This window comes from Dendronephthya gigantea, unplaced genomic scaffold, assembly GCF_004324835.1.
Source record: "Dendronephthya gigantea isolate DGI-Jeju-01 unplaced genomic scaffold, DenGig_1.0 000031F, whole genome shotgun sequence".
Classification (NCBI taxonomy): domain Eukaryota; kingdom Metazoa; phylum Cnidaria; class Anthozoa; order Malacalcyonacea; family Nephtheidae; genus Dendronephthya; species Dendronephthya gigantea.
Genome location: NW_021163041.1, coordinates 1,766,411 through 1,787,239, shown reverse-complemented (window position 1 = coordinate 1,787,239; position 20,829 = coordinate 1,766,411). Strand labels below are relative to the sequence as shown.

General features: G+C 35.8%; 2 protein-coding genes across 2 annotated transcripts; both read right to left on the bottom strand.

Annotated features, from left to right (window-relative positions):
- Positions 1 to 336: 336 nt before the first annotated feature.
- Positions 337 to 10,137, bottom strand: LOC114524629 (zinc metalloproteinase nas-4-like). Its single transcript, XM_028545772.1, has 8 exons — positions 9,963 to 10,137; positions 8,421 to 8,570; positions 7,143 to 7,260; positions 2,304 to 2,500; positions 1,363 to 1,772; positions 1,124 to 1,288; positions 719 to 857; positions 337 to 508 (listed from the first exon to the last, which is right to left on the bottom strand). Exons 1-8 carry the CDS (start codon positions 10,087 to 10,089, stop codon positions 504 to 506), a joined length of 1,311 nt encoding a protein of 436 aa, XP_028401573.1. The 5' UTR covers positions 10,090 to 10,137; the 3' UTR covers positions 337 to 503.
- Positions 10,138 to 11,896: 1,759 nt separating this feature from the next.
- Positions 11,897 to 19,117, bottom strand: LOC114524540 (E3 ubiquitin-protein ligase MARCH1-like). Its single transcript, XM_028545651.1, has 3 exons — positions 18,742 to 19,117; positions 15,376 to 15,765; positions 11,897 to 15,130 (listed from the first exon to the last, which is right to left on the bottom strand). The coding sequence occupies exons 1-3, from the start codon at positions 18,808 to 18,810 to the stop codon at positions 14,810 to 14,812; spliced, it is 780 nt and encodes a 259-aa protein (XP_028401452.1). The 5' UTR covers positions 18,811 to 19,117; the 3' UTR covers positions 11,897 to 14,809.
- Between the last annotated feature and the right edge of the window lie 1,712 nt (positions 19,118 to 20,829).

Here is a 20,829-nt window from a genome sequence, read left to right as displayed (position 1 = left end):
TCAAATAATTCTTTTACATACAAAAAAACACTGTTATTAAACATATATCTCCAGTCTCAGCTGCGGTAGCCCGGCGGCGTTGATGAAATTCAAGATATAGCAGACTTGCAAATTCGAGATATGCCCGCACTGATGAATTTTTTATTATTCCTGTCGCATCTAATGCATTTCCGATGCTTGAAGTGGAAGACATTAGTCGTTCGTTAGAAAAGGAGAAAGCCAACTAAAAACAACCAAGGTTTGCTGATACAACCAAAGTGAAAGAAGGTACCCTGGGAGTAACTCAGAAAAGGTTCCAGTAAAACTTATGGTGACTCACAAGAATTCGTCACCACGCATTATAACTAAGAGAAGGCAGCAGAATTACAAAATTATCTTTAAAGCTTGCATTGTTTAATTTTGTTTACTTCTAATAGTTAAATCACAGTCACGTTATCTCATACATTTCTATCAAAATTAATTTAATCCTCATCTCAGCGATCATGACCACTAGCATGAAAACTTCAAACTAAAACCAGAAAATCTCAATGTTAAAATATACAATATTTTATCCATTGCCACACCTTATCATTCACAACTAGACATTTATGTCATTTAGACCAGTAATTGATTAAAAACGGGTAATTTTTGCGGAAATCTTTCTCCTGCCCCAAAATGACCTGATGAAGTGCAAATAAGATGACGTCGTTACAAGAACAAAAAAATACGGTCTACTTACTCTTGCAACCATAAAGCTCTATGCGAAAACAAGGTCTATATATCCATTTCTTTGGATAAAGTCTCACATATCTTGCAACAATCGTCGGACATAATGCATTATACTGTACAGACCATCCATCCCAATTACCCGGCAAGCCCTAGAATAGGAGCAAATCATTGTCGATCCAAAGAAGATGAATAGAATAAATAATGCCTCCAAACGCCTCCATAGGCAAGGAGCTTGTGGGGGGCGGATTTTATTGTTTTTAACATCAGGAAAACTTTCTTAAGCTTTTATTCCTGAAAATACTTCAGTTGGACTTTTTCCAAATTATAATCAATTACTACGTTTTCTAGAAATAAAGACTAATTGATGCAAGTATACTGCATAGTAATTTGCAAATGGTGAATGATTCCAGCTGACCTGCGTGCCACTGTATGCTCTGCTTGTGGACAGGTAAGAGAACCAACCGCTGTACGAAGATTGTTTATACTTCAAGTCATATTCTGGTGTATATTCATCCCAAAATAAGCCTCGATGTCCCTGTGTAGCGATTCCAGTAATCCTCACAAGTTTACCAAGATCAATCTTGACATAACATATTGTAGTGAGTGGATATAATTAATCTAAATAAACGAAACGCATCATATTTTGAAATTTACCTCAATCCATGAGCCAGCTCCTGTCTTTGGACACCAGGCACCCATGTTTGACCTCGAAGGCCTCCCATGAAGCCTGGCGGCACTGGCTGTATACAAAGAATACTGACTACTAGCTTTAATGGCACTGTCAGGTATGCTATGTGTCTGAAGACCCAAAGCAGTCAGACAACTTGAGGTTGATGTTGTTGATGAACATTTATAGAGAGCATTTATTTGGTATTTATCCACAGGGGATAACTGGCCAGTTTCACCAAGTTTGATATGGGCTCCAGCTCTTGCCTGGATTGTGATTAGATTAGGTTTCTTAGCAAACGCATGCCGTGGTAAGTGCATGATGGACGTTATATCATACGGAGACTTGAGGTGATCGATTTGGCCATGGGGATACTTTTGAAAGTTGTGAGCCATACCTGGAATGACAAATAAAGAGAAGTATAATATAAAATAAAAAAGAAAGTTAAAACTGGCTTTACGGTTCAGTAATTGTGTCCATATTATCTCCAGGCCCGGGTCCACTGATATGTAGACGGATATATCTGCAATAAAGGGACTTTATAAAATGCAACGCCATTATCTTAAATCAATAACGCATTGATAGTCCTTTCTAATAGTCGTTAGCCTTCAAATCTTTAGTTTTATTGCTCTGCAGGCAGCATTTTTTGAAGGATTGAAAAAATCACTATCCGATGGATAGCGCGGTATTCAGTGTTAGTCCAATCATCCTCTGAGTTATATATATTATATGTATAAAGTAACTATAAAAGAATATATATTAGACATTACTAATAGATAATATAACGAGAAAACCTCAGTCTTAAATTTCAAGTACGGATCGAGTACTTCTTGAAGTAGGTAGTCAGAGTGTAGCATTATACTGTGGTTATATATATGCATGCAGCCAAAGATACAAGACAGTATGAATTATACAAAAACATCCCGACCTTGTTCGATATTATTATCATAAACAATTATGTAAAAATCTCTGTCGGTCCTTGAACTTGTGTGAAAGAAACCAAGAGTGTGCACCATTTCGTGTAAAGCTATGCCAACTGCTTCACACCCGCTACCCAAAGATATTAACTGTTCTTGCGGTAAATTTATATTTTTTTGTTTTTGTCTTCCCACATGCGAATAGCACCTGACAAAAAAAACGGAAATTTGTATACAATCATAATAAGGATTTGAAATTTTGATATGTAACTGAACTGATACATATAGCAGGGAAGGAGGTAGAAAGAGATAATTTAGCACATGGCACAGCATAAAACACGTACGCAGTGATTATAGCTATGAAATACAACATAAAATGATATATAGCTATTCTACGAGTCATTATTCTATAGGCCTTAGTTGTCTTTGACATTTGTTTTCAATTATTAGGTACATCTCTCGTATTGATTTTGGTAAGACATCCTTGCCTTATTTGCAAATCCAGTAAATCGATGTCATTAAAGGAATACCAAATGATTTTCCGTGCAGGATTGCGTGATCCATGCACGCGGGATGTTGCGAGACTTTCGGAAAGCGTGAAAATACACGAGCCGTAGGCGAGTGTATTTTCACGCTTTCCGAAAGTCGAGCAACATCCCAAGTGCATGGATCACGCAATCCTGCACGGAAAATCATTTGGTAATTGTTTTATAAAATAACTGTAGTGAAACAACGGTTAACTTTATTAAAATTAAATTTCGCGTGCAGGATTGTCTAAAACGCGTGCAGGATTGTCTGATCCTGCACGGCTATTGACCAATCACATTGCGTGTTTCACTATAGTTATTATATAATAATCATTACTAATCTTGCGGAAGACCTCCATCTTCCGGCCTACTATATTTATCTCCAGGCATTAGCTGTGAATTAAACGCTTAGCTGAAAGCATGTATGAAGCTTAATAAATGACACGATACTAATAAATGAAATGATATACGATTAGGCATGAATTAAACTTGTCTTAAGACTCGGAATTCATCCAGTTATCATTGCAGGTGTATTTCGCAATTATCTGGCGGACAATATACAAATTAAAACTTGAGCCTAAGTTGATATTAGTAGTAAATATAGGCTGTAGAAAGCCCTAAAAGTTGTTTATCCGTTAGATAATAATATGTGTGTTTAATGCTAAATGGTCTAAGTCAGTTAAAGTACTGGAGCTTAAGATGTGATTAAGGAATAATCATATCGTGTGGGAAAAGCTATGAGATGCCTAGATTAAGGCCGCGTTCTGCAGTCTTTATGCAATCAGAAGATGAAAGAAAATTACACGAACAGTAATGTATCTACATAATTTTTCGGTAAGTATACGAGGAAGGCGGATAGCTTGTCCTACGTTGCTATGCCTATGGGGGTCAGCAAGATATTTTTAGTTCGCTTATCGTGAATGCATGAATGATGAACTCTATAATTATACACATGCAGGGTGTCTATACCAAAGAGGAGATGATACTTAAAGATATAGTTGCTGAGCACAAGAATATAACACTATACACTGAGGCTAGTAGTTCTCCAATCTCTATTTCAAACTGATACGTAGGAAAAACGAGGGTTCAAAGACATTCACCCCATTTATATAATGACCCTGAAAGCGAAGGCCGCCAAATTTAACATGATTCCTGTACGTGAGTATAAGCCTATACTGCACCCTTTTCATTTCACGTCTTACTGTATTCTTATGCAATGAAATATTTTTGCAGCGAACCAAACATCATGACGACATTACCACTGATTAATATTCCCTACAATCGAAAGAAGAAGAAGAGAACAGCTCATCATCTTCCATGCATATGTTTTGGAAGTTCACAATACAGAATAGCTCATGAGTCTTGTGACGATAGTAAATTGAGAGAGTCATTTATTAATCCGAAGAAACAAGCACCAAAGCCACAGAAATCCCGCCTTGCAAAGCCAACTATCGGTGAATTAAATCTCTCTGATAAACAAAACAAATATGGCAATTTAGGTAATTGTACGAAAACAAAGAACTCAGAATTGAGTTTGCTATTGATGTGTCAGAAAGTTGAACATATAAGAAAGATACAAGAGAGATGCTGTGTGGAGAAACCAGCCCATTATAGTTTCAATATTCCCGCATTTCCAGCCAGAGAGGAATTCGTATTTCGTAATCGTTATCGGCATACTTTCTTGAAAACTGCCAGCACGACATTTGAAAAAAACGCGTCCTTTAGGAAAGGACAACCTTTCACTACAAGAAAATGGGACAAATAAATAAATATTCTCAGGTTATATATATTTTCAATCATCCTAATCTTCACTAAACACAGGGTAAAAAGAAAAAATATATTTCTCGTATCCAGCAAGTCAGCGATGGTCAGTGGGAGACACTCGCGTCTGAGCATTTCTGTTACGCATAACCTGCATGCATGCGTGTCTATATTTAAACTGAAGATGGCCGATTGTTACTGTCGAAGAATTTCCCCAAAAGAAACATTGTTGGTGGGCTTGCAAAGGCCACTTGTCGCGTTTTCGCATTTGGCACTTTTTTAATTATATACAATTATAAGAATTATCGATTGCTCAGTTTGAAAATCTGAGTCGGCTTTGTATGAATAATGTTTATTTTCAGCTTGAGGTCGTACTATCAAATTTTCCGACTGCCAAATATTGAAAATATCAATGACGTGCCTATCACAGTCAGGCGCCATCATTTTTCACTGGTGTTTGTTTTATTGATCTCTAAAAGTCCTCTTAATAACAAATGTTTATTATTGAATTAACAATTCGGCAGGTAGACTCAACTGTTCTATTGACAAAAAATATAATCTAGCCAATAGAGAGTTACTTGCAGCGAATAATAATTTCTAAGTAAACACAGTCGGGTGATTGAATTTTAAATGTGAATACTGAGACTGAGTAAAATTCTTGGGTGAACCGGCCGCGCAGTTTGGTTTGTTTGGGATTTGACGAAGTTGTGAGATTCATTTTGTTCAATTTTACGAGCTGTTGTTCTAACCTGCATGGTAATCCTGGATTCCTGGTTATTGAATAATCAATTAAGAGGCAACCTATTGAGTGACATGTTGTCCTCAAACTGTCAATTGATCGGAATATAAACTCTTATTTCGAGAAGAGCAGCTGGCTAACACAATAGCTCTCAGCATTATTTCAAAAATACTTTTGTCAATTTTAATTTGTCGTATCTAACGAAAATCTACAGTTAGGCGTCGCTACATCGTATTATCAGAATGTTTTGTCATTGTTTCACCACCTCCTCAAGGGCAGAAATCAAACGATAATGGAGGATCTAGAACTGACTGGAACGTGTCCTCTGATAACGCAGACAGGAAGTAATGAATATCTACTGCCAACACAAAGACATCGAGGGCAGCTGAATAGAACCAAAGCGACACAAAGCAATTGCAACCTAAATTCAATGAAACGTGGAAACAAGAAAAACTTTAAAATAACGGATAAAATCCTGAGTTTATACAACACATCTTTTGAACGAGAAATACCGCTGAAACGGGCGCGGAGTATCGCAAAAAATGACCACGAGAATTCTTGTTTGCAAAGTGAGACAATTCTTGATTTTCCCATCTTGAAACACAGTGATTCCGTGAAATTTGAGAAAACGCGCATATTTCAACTTTCGAGCCATTCAATGAATGATGACACTTTGAAAAGAAGCGAGCATAAACATGTAGAGTTAAGTCCACTGACGTTAACGCCGGTGACCAGCGATAATTCTTCGCTTTTACATACGCCTTGTGTCTCGCAGATGAAAAGTTTAAAAACGTTGGATAAAATACGTCCCTGTCATCCTCAGTTTGCTAAAGAAATTAAAGTTAATCCAGAGGAGGCGCTCAAGATTAACTCGTTAATCTTGGCAGAACGATTAAAAGCGCAATTAACGCCGACAAGAAATATTATTTTTCCCTCAATAGAAAATACCAGGCAGTATAACACAGACACACCTAAATACTGGTGGAAATATCTTAACGAAAAATTTGCCCAAAAAATGTCGACGCATTTACCATGTTTCCATAAAGCCAACAAAGAATGTAAGCTTTGTGAACTGAATTCTGAGCGTGATAAGGAAATAAAAGACACATTGCACATAGATTTGAAACGTTTGACTGAGGTTCACAGTAAAGATTGGTCGTCTTATGGACATTATACGAGAGTTCACAGATTAAAATACACGAAACGGCAAAACAATTTACTGAAAAGTAAAGAAAACCAAGTAGAAGTCGATGAAGATTATTTGAGTGTTGACGTGGATAAGTTGATGAGTATATACGAACAGAAGCCAGATGGCATGCCGGGATCAAGAGTAGCGAACGGAAACACTCGCATCCAACTGCACGATGACGCTGATATTAGAAATGATAGTCCGCGGACGGAATTTGACGATTATGAAATGCCCTGTTATACTCGGAATCATCACGCAGAAGAAATTTTCGGATGCCAAGACAAACATGTTTCTCTTCAACGTCCCGCAACAACAAAGCTTCGATCATGTGTAAACTTTACGAGCAGAAAAACGTGCTTTACAAATGCTTCGTAATCATAAGGAACACGTCTGTGAAAGTAAGGCATTTGAATACCCCCGTCAATACTCTATGCATATATATCAGGCTCACGTCTATAATAAACTCACGTCATGTGACTAGACTACCTGAAAAGTGTCAATTGTAAGAACATAGTTGATTTCAAAAGGTTTGCGTGAACCTTCACTTCACTGGTACATGGGCACTTCAAGCGCTTCATCATTGACCAATCGAAATTCCTTTTTTATACTGTTATAACTTTATAGTAGAACTTACCCCTTTCCCTTGATGAACTTCACGTAATGGGTTTCATTAATTCTTGGTTTGAATTGAATGCACGTGCTCGCGTGTAGTTTTGCCATAGCCTGACGTATTATTGATCGCGCATAACTAGCTGAAAAAAACGACAATTTCTCATTAACTACAGGTCAGTGAAGAGTATTTAATAAATAATAATTTAGTTTTTATATAATCTCATACACCAATATTCCGCGAATTTATTTTTGACAGAATGGAAAGATGTGCCTCAAATCTTGGCTTTCATTTTTTTAAATAGGGGATATCGATTGCATTTTACCTCAAGTGAGGCTTTGCATGAGCGGATTTTTCATATAGCCAGGAAATGCTACAGTTTACAATTACAGGAAGTTTCAATACGCTTAAACACGGAATTTTCAGAACTTGTGCAATTATTTTTCAGGGCCTTGACTGAAAATAGTAACTTAAAGAGGTTGGGATTTAGGGTCCGAGGGTACTTCTTTAATGAATCTCTTGTGATTTTCTAGTCTGTGCATGATTTGATTTCCTGCGTTTCAGAGGGAAATTATATATACGTTGTTTACTGCATGGCTGCGAGGTTCGAATAGAAATGTTTTTCCGAGGTGTCGCAAGGAAACAACCCGAGGCCGCAGGCCGAGAGACGTATTCAAACCGAGGGGAAATATTTTTCTATCCCGACCAAAACGATAAATAACGTATTCATTTTTTTACAAAAAGCGGCGTTCGGTTGTATTATCATTGTGTAGTCAGTATGGTCAGATTCAGCAATGGCGACAAAACATAAACAATCAAATCCTCATTTGTTTAATTTACTAAAATTCACTTCAATTTATCGTGATAATCATTTGGCCTATATATTTTAAAATAAAAAAGTCAAAAGTTAAAAATGAAAAAGCAAATAAATCTTTAGAAAAACAAAACAAATACGCTCGAGCCTCGAGCATAAAATATAGGATTCCGAACCGGGGCCAGATATCCTAAAATTCTGCCTGCTGCTACAGCCAATCAGATTGCAGGAAAGGCTAGGATTCCGCCCGATTTGAAAAAAAATTGGTGTATTCTATCTAAACAGACCAAGATTCTTCTGAACGTGGTTATTTTGCTAATATTTGCACTCACATTTAAGGGACTTCACTGAGGGGAGGTAAAAAGCAATTCTCTCTGGAAAGGAAATCGAAAATGAAAAAAAAGGGCCCTGCATGCTATTTTCGACAAGACATGATACTGGATTAAATATACTGGATTAAAAAATTCTGGGTCCTAGATTATACATACATAGTCGGCTGCTGTAAACATACGGCACAACTCCTTTAGGCCATAGTTTCACTACATTGGTCACAGCACCTCGTTTGGTTTCCGCTGTTTCATGAGTGGTGATCATATTAAAAACTGTCTGGTCAATGATCATATCACCTTCAAGAAAGTCTAACAAAATATAAATTCAAAGTTAATGCTCAATATAATGCTTAGGTTTCATTTTTGCCTAAAATAACAAATACTTTATGAACCACTCCCTCCTTCACAAAACGTGGCGCGTGATTACCCCTCTCATTCTTCGTGCTGATAATGATAGGGATTTTGTTAATAAAATACAAATATTATTTGTTTCGTGGCTTAAGATCAGTCTTCGTCTTCGAAGGCATAATCTTAACAATGCTATAAAACTTATTCTGTCATAAAACACGTGAAGAAGATTGTAATTGTGTAGTCGTAAATTCGGTCGAGCAAAGCAGGTCAGAAAATGGCCGAACGTCGATAGACGTGGAACCCACAACGGTTGTGCCGGTTACGCCATGCACATGCACTACCCGTGTGTCGACGAGCAATCATATTGAGATAAATTGTATCCTCAAACAATGCTAGTATTGACAAACAGCATTCAATGAAATGAATTTAATGAAAACATGTTCTCTTTAGAAAGTGCCGAAATGTATTCATGATTTGATCCAATTTCGCATCTAAAGAATTGAATTTAAACGTTACACCATTTTTTGTACGCTATTGATACAATAGACGTTATTGCTTTGTGAAATACTGACTGTTATGGATACATTTAATTGAATTGCACTTGTGTTTTCTTTTAATTTGTCAACAGACAACAATTAGTAAAATTTGTTTAATTCATTAAACTGTTTTCGTGTAATAAAGCCGCACGCCTATCGTAATTAAAGTAGTAATTATAATGTAGCGCTTCTTTAACTGCCTCTAATTATCTTGTACCATCGAAATTTTGTTGGAGTATTAATAAAATCCCTTTGATATCATTTTTAGATTTATTGGGAACATTCAACTATCATTAACTATAATCGCTAATCACTGTAAACTCGAAAACCAAAACGACCCTCAATGGGTCGTCCTGGGCTCGAACTTGACCCATAGATGCACCATTCGGGGGTCGTTTTCAATAGGCTAAGGTTTGGCCCCAGAAAGACTTTTGAGCTGTCACTTTGAATATTTTGACTTTACATTGTACGAATTGTATGTTAGAATGTAATTTTGAGGCTTCGTGTGTTTGAAAGTGTATAGTGTCGCCTGTGTCGGTGATCTCTGTGGGACTAAACAAGAGTCAAGGGCCCGTTTGGACGAAATCAATATACGCTGTCAGTGGGTTGAAATTCGGTCAACACAGCTTTTTTACATATTAATGGTCACTCAGTTCAATTCATTCTTAGTACTATAGCCTATAGTAATTAGTATGATGAATAGTTGAATGGGATGTCTAATTGTAACTGAAGATTTTTACAGAAATTGCTATACCCGTATACGCCCTAATTATATAAAGTAGAATTATTATTGTCTTTTGTTCTATATACTTACCATTCTCAGTCTCAATCTTAGTCGTGCGTGTATCTGTAAAATGAGTTCCAGCAACTGGTACAGCTCGGCCATGATTGATGGTTTGAATAACAAATACTAATACAACAAACGAAATCCTGTGAAACATGTTGAAGTTGAAAATTGATTTTGTCTCTTTCGCGACATGAAAGCTTCACGAGTATTTCCAATTAAGTGAAGTAGTAAAGCGTTCGAAGAAGATATATTGTGTTTAATGCAGCTGAGCAATCACATCACATATGCCCTTCATTCAAAAAATAAACATTATTATACAGAGATGTACAATTATTTAAAACTAAAAATATCACATCTTTTTAATTATATGTAAAGATAATTCGTACGATATATTCCCTCGAATGACGCCTATGAATCATGATGTGGGCTGCAGATCGGGGAGATAACTCCTACCTAACCCATTTATTCTTTTTTTCAACAGCCTCGACACACCAATACGAATTCTACTATTCTTCTATTCTACTTTTTCCTATCCTAAGATTCTATCATAATTTTATGTATACTATATACGCATCGCAAAGAATTTACTTAAATTGTTGAAAAATGTTCTGATTATATAGTGACAGCATACGTTGTACTTTTAAATCCTTCTGGATATTCGTTTGCAATCTTTAGTGTCAAAGTCGCTCATCTTATTCCCACGGATTATCGCAAAGTATTCGTCATTGAATTAGCCTTTCTCAGCATGACGTTTTTGAGGTTTAAATGGTTTTAAAAAATTATAACAATCTGAAAAGAATTTTTTTAAAATCATCAGATCATTTGAAGAATAAATGCAGGCAAAAAATAAAGATAGTCGAGTTCTTACGCTCTTGGGCGGCATATAACCATATTCGTTATCTTGAGAAAGGCTAATTCGCCGCTCCAAATAAGGCGCCATTCAAAGTTTCAAACATAAGAGATATTGAATACGACAGGAAATGGCCTTCGCGTTTCCTGGAAGGGCGGGGCTAAAATTACATGACACAATTTTTGTTTTGTCACCAAGCCTCATATTTTCCTGTTTAAGTAAAAAAAGTATTGTCGCAAAAGACTTCCACCCAGATTGTTTTGTAAAGGGAACTATAGGGAACGCCTTTCCTCTCATCTTATCTCTGAAAAAGTTCCCGTTGAAATTTACTTCATTACCGCTACTGTTCGCTGGCTATTATTCTATATCGCTGATCTACTTCATCCGTTCTTTGAATCTCTCTAATATATGCATGTAATTATAGATGTTTATACCTTTTGCATTATACGTATATACATTATACAAACTACAAAGCAACTCATTCATCGTTCGGACACACAAAAACCCACGGCACAGGTAGAAGTTGGTTAGTGTGATGCCCTTAATCAATTAAACTATTAAATAGAATTTTAAAATTAATCTCTTCTGGTATATATAGGTTTTCATCTTCATTGAATCTTAGCTCTCCTATGTAACACTTCTTGGTATACAGCCTGGAAGGAAACAGGAACGTGCATCCTCCTCACCTACCCTATGCAGGTGCTGGCACTATATCAGCCGGAGTTTTTTCGAGCAAGTTTCACATGCACGAGTGTGATTTAGCATATCAATAGAAACAAGGTCACGAGACCTAGACATGGCTTCGTGCAAGAGACAAGGAAAGAGACCTAGTCTTCAAGACATGGCTTCGTGTTAGATATGTTATTGTTCTCTCCTTATATAATTATCTTACTCGTGTAAACCAACGTGTGAACTACATAGTAATTACTGTATAATTGCATGAACGATCAATGATCATCCTTGGCAGCCATTGGAATTAAAATATAGAAAAGCTGAATTTGAACAGAAAACGGGATTTACATGTACAAATATTAATATGCCTAACATACCTAATTATAAATAAATTCAAATTGATAATAAAATAAAACTGTCACAATATAACTCTTTTACACAAAGAGCTATAATTTGAATTTTTCTAGGCTGTTATTGTTGACGATTAATTTAAAGTTTTGTTTGGAAGGACACGTCTCTAAAAATTGCACGAAGCTTAGTTGAGTAAAATGTTCAAGATGGAGAAATCACTGACATTCCCATTTACGGTCTATTAGTTGTTAAAATACACATTCAGATCCCAGAAAGGCAGAATTCTACACAGAAAGTCATCTCCATTGTTTTTTGCGTAAGCCTTTTCTCAAGATTTGTTGCTTCGTGTTTCTGTTCAATGGTTTTTAAATATTTACATTCCATGGTTGAAAAGTTGTCCCAATCTAGACTTTATTCAGCTATAGTCACGGGTGACAAATTAAAAGAACAAAACAGAACAATGGAGAAAAAATATACTTTTTCTCTCTTTTACCGAAATCATGCAGCAGCTGCTATAAAGATCTCGAAATGTTTGCAGACTTGTCAACGTTTAGGCAGTCTTTGTATAACCTCCGCGTTATGGAGGCGGAAACTGTAACTTGAGGGTTAGACAATTTCATGCGTGATCTCCGTATAATACTACGAATATGTAATTTTAAATTCTATAATTCATTTGGAAGAAGACTATATATATAATATGGCTACAGTAGTAGTCTATTTACAATTTGCTTCCATATAAGTAATGCTTAATTCAATATATAATTCAACATTAAATGATAAAGTCAAGATATTGGTGCATTCATTTTTAAAGACTGCATTTTTTGTTCGTTAGAGTGGTTAGAACATCCCGACTGAGGAGCACACGTTTTGATTGGCCGACCTAAAGCCCACAACTAAAATTTACTTTAATTGTTTCGTGTGCGGTGTCTTGATCAAAGACAAATACGGTTTTTCTGCCGACCGATTTTATCGAAGAATATCAGTTTTGATATTGACTTATTGTCTCTCAGCCCACCGACTAGAACCATATATAGATATGTATGTATGATACGGATAGAAACTGAACTGAAAAAGGATCCTTATAAGAAAAATTGATAAGCAACATTTTCACACAGTGAAATTATCCAAATATCAAATTTTAACTCATTAAGCCTGCATGGCCTCCTTTCACCGACAGTCGGCGATGGCAATTGTCAGCGGTCAATAATGAATGAAGTGCTTTTTCATCTCTTTATTTTTTCTTAAATAGAGAGCTTAAATTATGGGCGAAACAGCAAACGCCAGACGAAGACAAATTTTAGGCTCAAAGGTAATAAAGATATAAAGCCAGGATATGCACAATATTTGACTTTATGTATAATCAATGTTTTCACATATAAGAAAGAAAATATTTAACGAAGAAGTTGAACAAAAAATCTGGCAAGAAATTTCGGCCTTGCTGTTTGCAGACAACGCGAAGCTGAAACTCCCTAATAATAATATATAGAGCTCCCTGATATATACTTTCTAACAATACATCGCCGACTGTCGGTGACATATGAGAACTGGGTAAGCAGGCTTAAGATTTACAAACTCTTTTCATTAAAAAAACTTTCTCGTTGATCACTAATTAAAAATATATATATATATCGCGTAGTGCGCTAGCTCCAGTGCTCCTAGCTGCACAAGACAAAAATCATCAATCGTAATCGCGAACAAATTGGATTTCGTTGATGTTTCACGAGTAAGAATGTTTCCTGTATTTTAAAACAGCAATTTGTTCCCATATTTATAGTGTAACTTTCGTCAGGCCTAAGGCTTAGTCCAGATTATGATACTGAGTTTGAATAATTTAATTGATTCCCTAGCTCTTGCTAAAGTACCAAGCAATAAATGCCAAAAGACAAATGCAATATTTTAACAAAAATGGTACAATCTAAACAAATGATTACTCCTCTGTATACCAATTTCTCATTTAACATGCATGCACAGTAAATTTCGCGCAGATTGATAGTCCACACCACGTTCTCAGACTGAGGAATAGCGATTGGTTTCAGCTGGTGATGCATGGTTTTGACAAAACTCACGAGGAAGGTAGGCGCTCGTGCATTGCATGTTCAATGAATTTTGTTTTTTCTTTCTATGCTAATTAAAATAAAATAGGCCACATAAAATGGTACCGTGCAACCGGCTTACAGAGAGTTATAACATCGTGGTGCTGACAGAAATTTGAATGAAAATCTACCATTAGAGCAAACAATCAAAATCAACAGATTGTCCACAATATAGTTGTGTTATTCTAAAACAATATATAGAATTATTAATAATCCACGAGTCCGGATAATATACTTTTATAAAACTATATGGGCTCTTGTAACTCGTAAAAGCGAGCTAAAAGTTGTAAATGTATATTTATATATATGCATGTAGCTATATGCATTTTAATGTATATACGCACTTGTCTAAAGACAGTAAAGACTGTTTTTAAATAATGGCGCACATGCTTAGCCTTAAAAATACATATACATATATATAGTGTAACACTTAGAGTGGTATTCTACATAATTATGCACAGTTGGTCGGTCAATTGTTCATCTGTTTTATATAGTTATCTTTCTTTACTCTTCACACGAGTAAACACTGAGAACGAGGATGTTGAAACGTAAGGAAGTGAATACAACGAATTGAAACTTCCTGAACTTTAGTTAACAAATATTAAGCAGGTCTCTCTCAGCTAGAGCTTTGAATTAACCAAATTTTAGCAACATTTAACCGTTGGGCAACCGCGACTGTAGAAGACATATTATAAGACATAAACAACAAAGTTGATCAATGATTGAAGTGACTATCGACTTACTATACGTAATCCCTATACTGTAAACTATATAGGCTCTCAGCCCTATTGTGATGGCTACTTGTGGATTAACAAGTATATGTTGATACTCAGAGCTTCATCGTTTATCCCTCATTTCTTTACCGCTGCACCACAACGAACTGTCATATACATGCACCAAGCCTACTGCTATATATATTCAGTAACATCCTGTTCTTCAGTAACATTTTTTACCAATATTATACGGTTAAACGCCCTCAAACGTCTCCACAATTGTACGTACACCTTACATTGAACGTACATAAAAACAAGTCCACCAGTAAAACCAATAGCCACAACAACAAGCTTAGTCCAAAACGGCCAATTCAAATTTCCTTCGCGTATCTCTTGCGCTGTGCGTTCGATTAAAACCCAAAGTGACCAAACGACACATGTGATAGCAATGACATGAAATGAAACGGAACACAAAATTTTTCTTCTTTCGCTGTGGGTCATCTTCAGAGATTGCCACTGTCGGCAAAAAAAAACACGAAAACGTCAAAACGGATTTTATGCTCAGGCGCTATTAGCTGCTCGCAACAGTGTCTTAACATGCAGGATTTAAGCTTCTGTAATAACTACAAGTCAAGCAATTGATATCAGATACTTCACCTCCAGGAAAGGTCTAGTTCTTCATTTCAAACTAAGTCCTTACATGGGGACTATGGGAACGTACATATTGTGGAACACTAGGTACTGGGTTGATGTTTACATACCTTTCTAAAGGGTTTTACTTTGGCCTCCATTACGAACTTGTACTGGCACAACTCACATTTCTTTATATCAGAACTTTTGATCCACTTTTGAAGGCAACTTTGATGAACAAACATCAAAGTTCCTGAGCACAGACACGGCCTAATTAAGGTTTGGTCGTTACTTTCAGTCCGCTCACAGTGACAAATCCTGCAAAATTCACCTGCTGATGATACTGTCGATATGCAAGATACGCTTCGTTTGATATCTGTCACACAGCTATCGGAACCATGAAAATTTATAACATGCATTTTATCACTTCCACCGGCAGAGTCTGATAATCTTGGTACTTCATCAGAATGCACTGTATCATCATCATCACATACAGGGAGAAATTCTTGCTCTTCACTTGCCTAAATGGGTGAAACAAAATAAACTTACCATTACTGTGAGCATTAGGGTATTTTACAGCATGAAGAAAACAACTGAATGATATCTATAGCAGACATGAAAGTCAAATGTAAAAATTTATACAGGAAAAGATGGTAGTCTTTAGGAATGAAAAAGGAAAAAAATTCCAGAAGCAAGTGAGTTACTCTGAGTTCTAGAAATGTGCCTGTTGTGCTATGTGGAGTAAACTGCCCACTTTTGTATAGCATATTAAGCAGCTGGTGGCTATACATTAATTGTAATGTATAGTGTATTCATTTTTTTAATGCAATACAAATGAAGATAGAAAAAAGCAAAATCTAAAGTCAAAATAAAAGCCAGTGCGAACACACGCAGCACACACACAATAGAATATAAATTATATTCTGAATTTCCTGCATGAGTAGTTCAAACAATTATAAGCATGGTTGGTTATGTGCCAAACATCCTGAAGCACAAGTGCTTTTGTCATACAAAATAGTTATTTCTGGTATATGACAAATGTTTTAACTCAACAGCTTATGTTATAAATGATACATACAACCAACATAACAGATAAGAAAATATTACATCTAAAATGAATTAAAACTACTTGCTGATCAATGCGACATCTTGATAAAAAATATATTGGTTTTAAAACAGTGAGAAATTAAGAAAAATTGCACATCCATTAAATTTCAGGCTATCCATCTTTCAAGCAATTGTGCAATGACCTGTCCAAGAGGTCTATTGGTATTGTTCAAGTGTTGCATTTATCACACAAAGAACCATGCATTCCAATATACTGTAAGATTGAATTTTATAGTTTAAAGAAGTCTAAAATGACTTTCAAGGCAATAAATAAAATAGCATTGTTCAAATTGCCTCCTAATGGTTGGAAATATAGGCCCTACAAAATACATCAGTTTACTAGGTTTCAAAGTTTCAAATTATATGCTCAGAAAAGATGCTGAGCTAGTATTCTTTTTAACCCCTGCTGCATGCTATTGTGTTGACCTATCATGTAGCACAAGTCTGAACGTATATTGGGATAGATTGTGTCATTGTATAGACTACACATCAAATGTGAGAACCGAAAAGCCCCATTGGTAATGCCTCATGTGTAAAACTGTGCTATTTGTGTAACATAAGATGAAAAATAGACCAATCAATCATAACAAAACAGGAACAATATATTGAAAATGACAATTACACATATGAAGAAAATGAGATTAAATAACCAGTTGTATAGAAGACATAAATATGCCAGAGAAATCAATGAATTAGAGAAAACTGCATCTAGGATAAAGAAAATTCTCACATTTACTGTCCATCATAACTACCATTGTAGCCAAATTGCATGCTGGAAATTCATTTTTCATACCCAACAGATTGGAAAATGAGAATTAAGTTGAGTGTTGAAATGTCTGAACAAAGTTTCCAAATAGGCTGTCAACAAGAATTTCAACACTTGTAATCAAAATATTTCAATTATAAAAATTCAAGCTCTGTGTCCTATTTCTGGTTATAATGATAGCAATAAATTTAAATTCTCTTTTTATCATGGTTTGCCACAGTTGTTTTAAAATGAATTTCCCTTACAGTTTATCCTACCACATCATAGTATATATCTTTAGGTTTCTATTTTCTTCAGTTCCTCAAAGGATATTTATCTGGTGCTGAGAACATGTTAGGTAAGAGAATCAAAAGAATACAGTTTTAGCTTGACCCTTATGTACTTACAATGAATGAAGCAGTTTTAACTTGGCCGATATATTATTGTAAGCATTCGACTACATTCAACAAGAATGTAGTTGTTGTAACAAATGAATCATACATATTGAGTATTGTTTCTGAATGATCCAGGAATAATGTTTAGAGATAAATTGATCTTTTCTACTATTGCTAATGGACTACACGAACGAATCCAAAGTATAAAGTATAGTAATAAACATCCAATGGCTTATTTTTCAACTACATAACATTTCCTGCAGTTATTTTTTGGTTCTTCAGTCTGTTTTTTATATTATTATATACGTCACCAATGCGGGTCGTCTTTTAATAGCAGGATATGAACCCCAACTAATAATGCTAGCCTTTGACTTTGTTTTGTTTGCCTGGAAAGATTAGCGCAATACATACTTTGAACTCTAAAATATTTAAGTTATTTTGAAATTGTCAATTTATTGTAACAGTTTGATAAAATGGCAGAATTGAAAGGCTATTTCTTATCATTTTTAAATTACGTAACAATATGCCATTTACAAACAGTTTTGCTTCATATATACTTTTCGTCCACGACTCAACAAAACAGTATTTAAAAAGATATTTTAATTACTACATTATGGTTTTCATTATGTCATGATGATAATAGCATGAAATAAAAGAGGACTAACAGAACCAACATGGGAATTTTGAAGACCCTAAAAGGCGACGAGAAGAAATTGACAATACGTGCTGGCCAACATTTGTAGCAAAATGAAAGAATATCGCCATAATGAAAACATCAAAATGACGGGCAATAATTCTGCTTCCGTTGCTGTCTTCAGTCAAAGCATATTTTTCGATTCAATGCCCTTGAATTAAGTAATTCATTTCATCCTCGCTACAAAAACGCTACAAACGTTGGTAAATGTATGTTGCGGACGTGAACGAATATTTGATACAGATATTACGCATATTGGAGTAACAACATGAACGTCGATTTAAAGTCCATATATATTCCTTTACAAAACGCCATTAATTTACCGTCGCTGTGACGCAAAATTTGAGAGGCATTAAAAATTTAAGTAATTCTAACGAGTAGCTGTTTGCTGTAACTTAAAATTTCGCTTTACGTTAAAGATATTACGCTGGAGTCTTTCACTCAACTGCCCGGTAGTAAGCGGTAAACAAAACCTCTGGGATGGCAAAATGTTGTGGCGATAAGTAACGAATTATTAGTTAATAAATTTACAACTCCATTCAAAGAAAACACAAACCTGTTCCACAGAATCTTTATCAACAATGGGCTCTACATGAACAGATTGGACGGGCATATTCGTCGTCATTTACAAAGTCCCTCGCACACAAATCAATCAAATGCACCGCACGACGTTTCCCTCTTTCACATCAAACCAAGTCCAACCGAACAAACAACGCTCAGGAATCCGCTCCCAAGCTTTTTGAACACTATAAGTTGAAATAAAAGCCAAACGACGAGAAAATCCCTAATGATTCTTGGTCATACAACTGAAGTTGAGCCATGAAAGGTTCCCAAAGTGACAACAATGTCGATCAAAATAATGAAAATGGCCGCTGTCGAGGGTGGCCACTGTAAAAACACATCTGTCCACCGACCAATCAGATTGCAGCAAAAACAATCGATTAGGATAAATAAACCATGTGACTTGGCAAGCAATAACACTTCAGCCAGAGCTTGGCAAAGCTAATGTTGTTGAGACTGTCTTTGCGAATATGTCATTTTGAGGGGTGAGGAGTGCAAGCCAACTTTTTCTTTAATAACCCGAAAATGGTTGTTCAACGAGCGTCTCTTATGTCATATCATCAACGACGTACCCAGTATTATATAAAAGTCAACTTTTTCTTTAATAACCCGAAAATGGTTGTTCAACGGGAGTCTCTTATGTCATATCATCATCAACGACGTACCCAGTATTATATAATTAAGGATTTGTGACCTCGACTTACACTACAGTCAATTTATCGGCACGGCTAAAATTGGTACCCGTACCCAATTTTATTAGAGTTCAGGCTACCAAAACAAAGGCCGAGCACAGATGAAATGGGCAGGGTACCTATTTTAGCCTTGCCGTTAATCGTTGGGTGAATGATGATTATCATGCAAAACAATAATTTAGGATATCATGCCATGCGGCCACATGGTTTAGCCAAAAGAAAATGCCCTGAGAACGAGATTCTGCTTTGGCTTGAATGTAATCGGGAAATATGAGACCGACAAGCCAAACTTGCTATATATCATCATCCTATAATGTCATTATGTGCGTCACCCCTTGATGCGATATTTGTGCGTCACCGTTTGGAACAACAACTATTTTATCTAACATTGGGAAAAGGGTGTTACACCCTACTCTAGTTATTGAGAATCCCCATCCCACTCGGTCATTACGGACTGGACTATATATATAGGGATGAGCGGAATATAATTATAAAAAATATTTAAACGGTGGCTTTATGAATGTATTTTTCGCAGATGTTCTGTTAGAAGAACATCAATATTATGATAGTACCATTGCAGTACAAATAATACTATTGCACTTAAAATTCCCATGGCATAATACAGAAGCAAATTCTCTGTATCAGCGGCCAGTGGGAGTGCCGTAATAATTGATAACAAAAGAAGACTTCACCTCACCAGCCCTCACCTGATTACAAATAGTCCAAATAATGGACCGTCTGAAAATAGTTTTTCAAATTCGAGTCAAAAGTCAAAGTCTTGAAATTAACATTTAAATTTGATTTTTCAAAGTCTTGAAATTAACATTTAAATTTGATTCACCCAGTATCTGGTAACCATTACTGTTCATATATAACCGACTTTCTCACACATGTATACCAGGTGTTTAACGGGTATTTTTAGCAGGAGCCATCTGCTGCCATTAGGGCGGCTACACATGGGCCTATACATTCATTAGGTATATTATAAGTCAGCAAAACGGACTAGAGCATCTATCTATCTATTAATCTATATACATATATGATATAAACCAGATATTCTTAACCCGATTATTTATACATAACCTAGTAAAAGTCACGTTTTTAGGACAAGTACGTTAGTTCAACACGATAAAAAACTGCGGCTTTGTATGCGTGGTTCCCATTCAGTCGTAAGTGTTGTGAAGGTGCACGTATGTTGGTTGAAGTGTCGTGTGATAGAATTCGAATATTTCTATGTGGGCCTATGTGCATCATCATTGCTGTGCACTCACTACAATGACCGATTGGAATACAGAAATAAAGACAAATTTACATCCGCACTTTGCCGGTGAAAATGACTTGTTCACACAGTTACGAACTTACGACAAAATGGAACCATGCAGGTTTAATTA

Coding starts and splice junctions, on each gene's coding strand:
- LOC114524629 (XM_028545772.1), bottom strand. CDS start 10,089: ATGTTTCACAGGATTTCGTTTGTTGTATTAGTATTTGTTATTCAAACC. Junction 8,571..9,962: donor TAAGATTGAGACTGAGAATG/GTAAGTATATAG, acceptor ATATTTTGTTAG/ACTTTCTTGAAGGTGATATG. Junction 1,773..2,303: donor TGATAATAATATCGAACAAG/GTCGGGATGTTT, acceptor TTGTCATTCCAG/GTATGGCTCACAACTTTCAA.
- LOC114524540 (XM_028545651.1), bottom strand. CDS start 18,810: ATGACGACGAATATGCCCGTCCAATCTGTTCATGTAGAGCCCATTGTT. Junction 15,766..18,741: donor ATAAAGATTCTGTGGAACAG/GTTTGTGTTTTC, acceptor TCACCCATTTAG/GCAAGTGAAGAGCAAGAATT. Junction 15,131..15,375: donor AAGTAAAACCCTTTAGAAAG/GTATGTAAACAT, acceptor TTTTGCCGACAG/TGGCAATCTCTGAAGATGAC.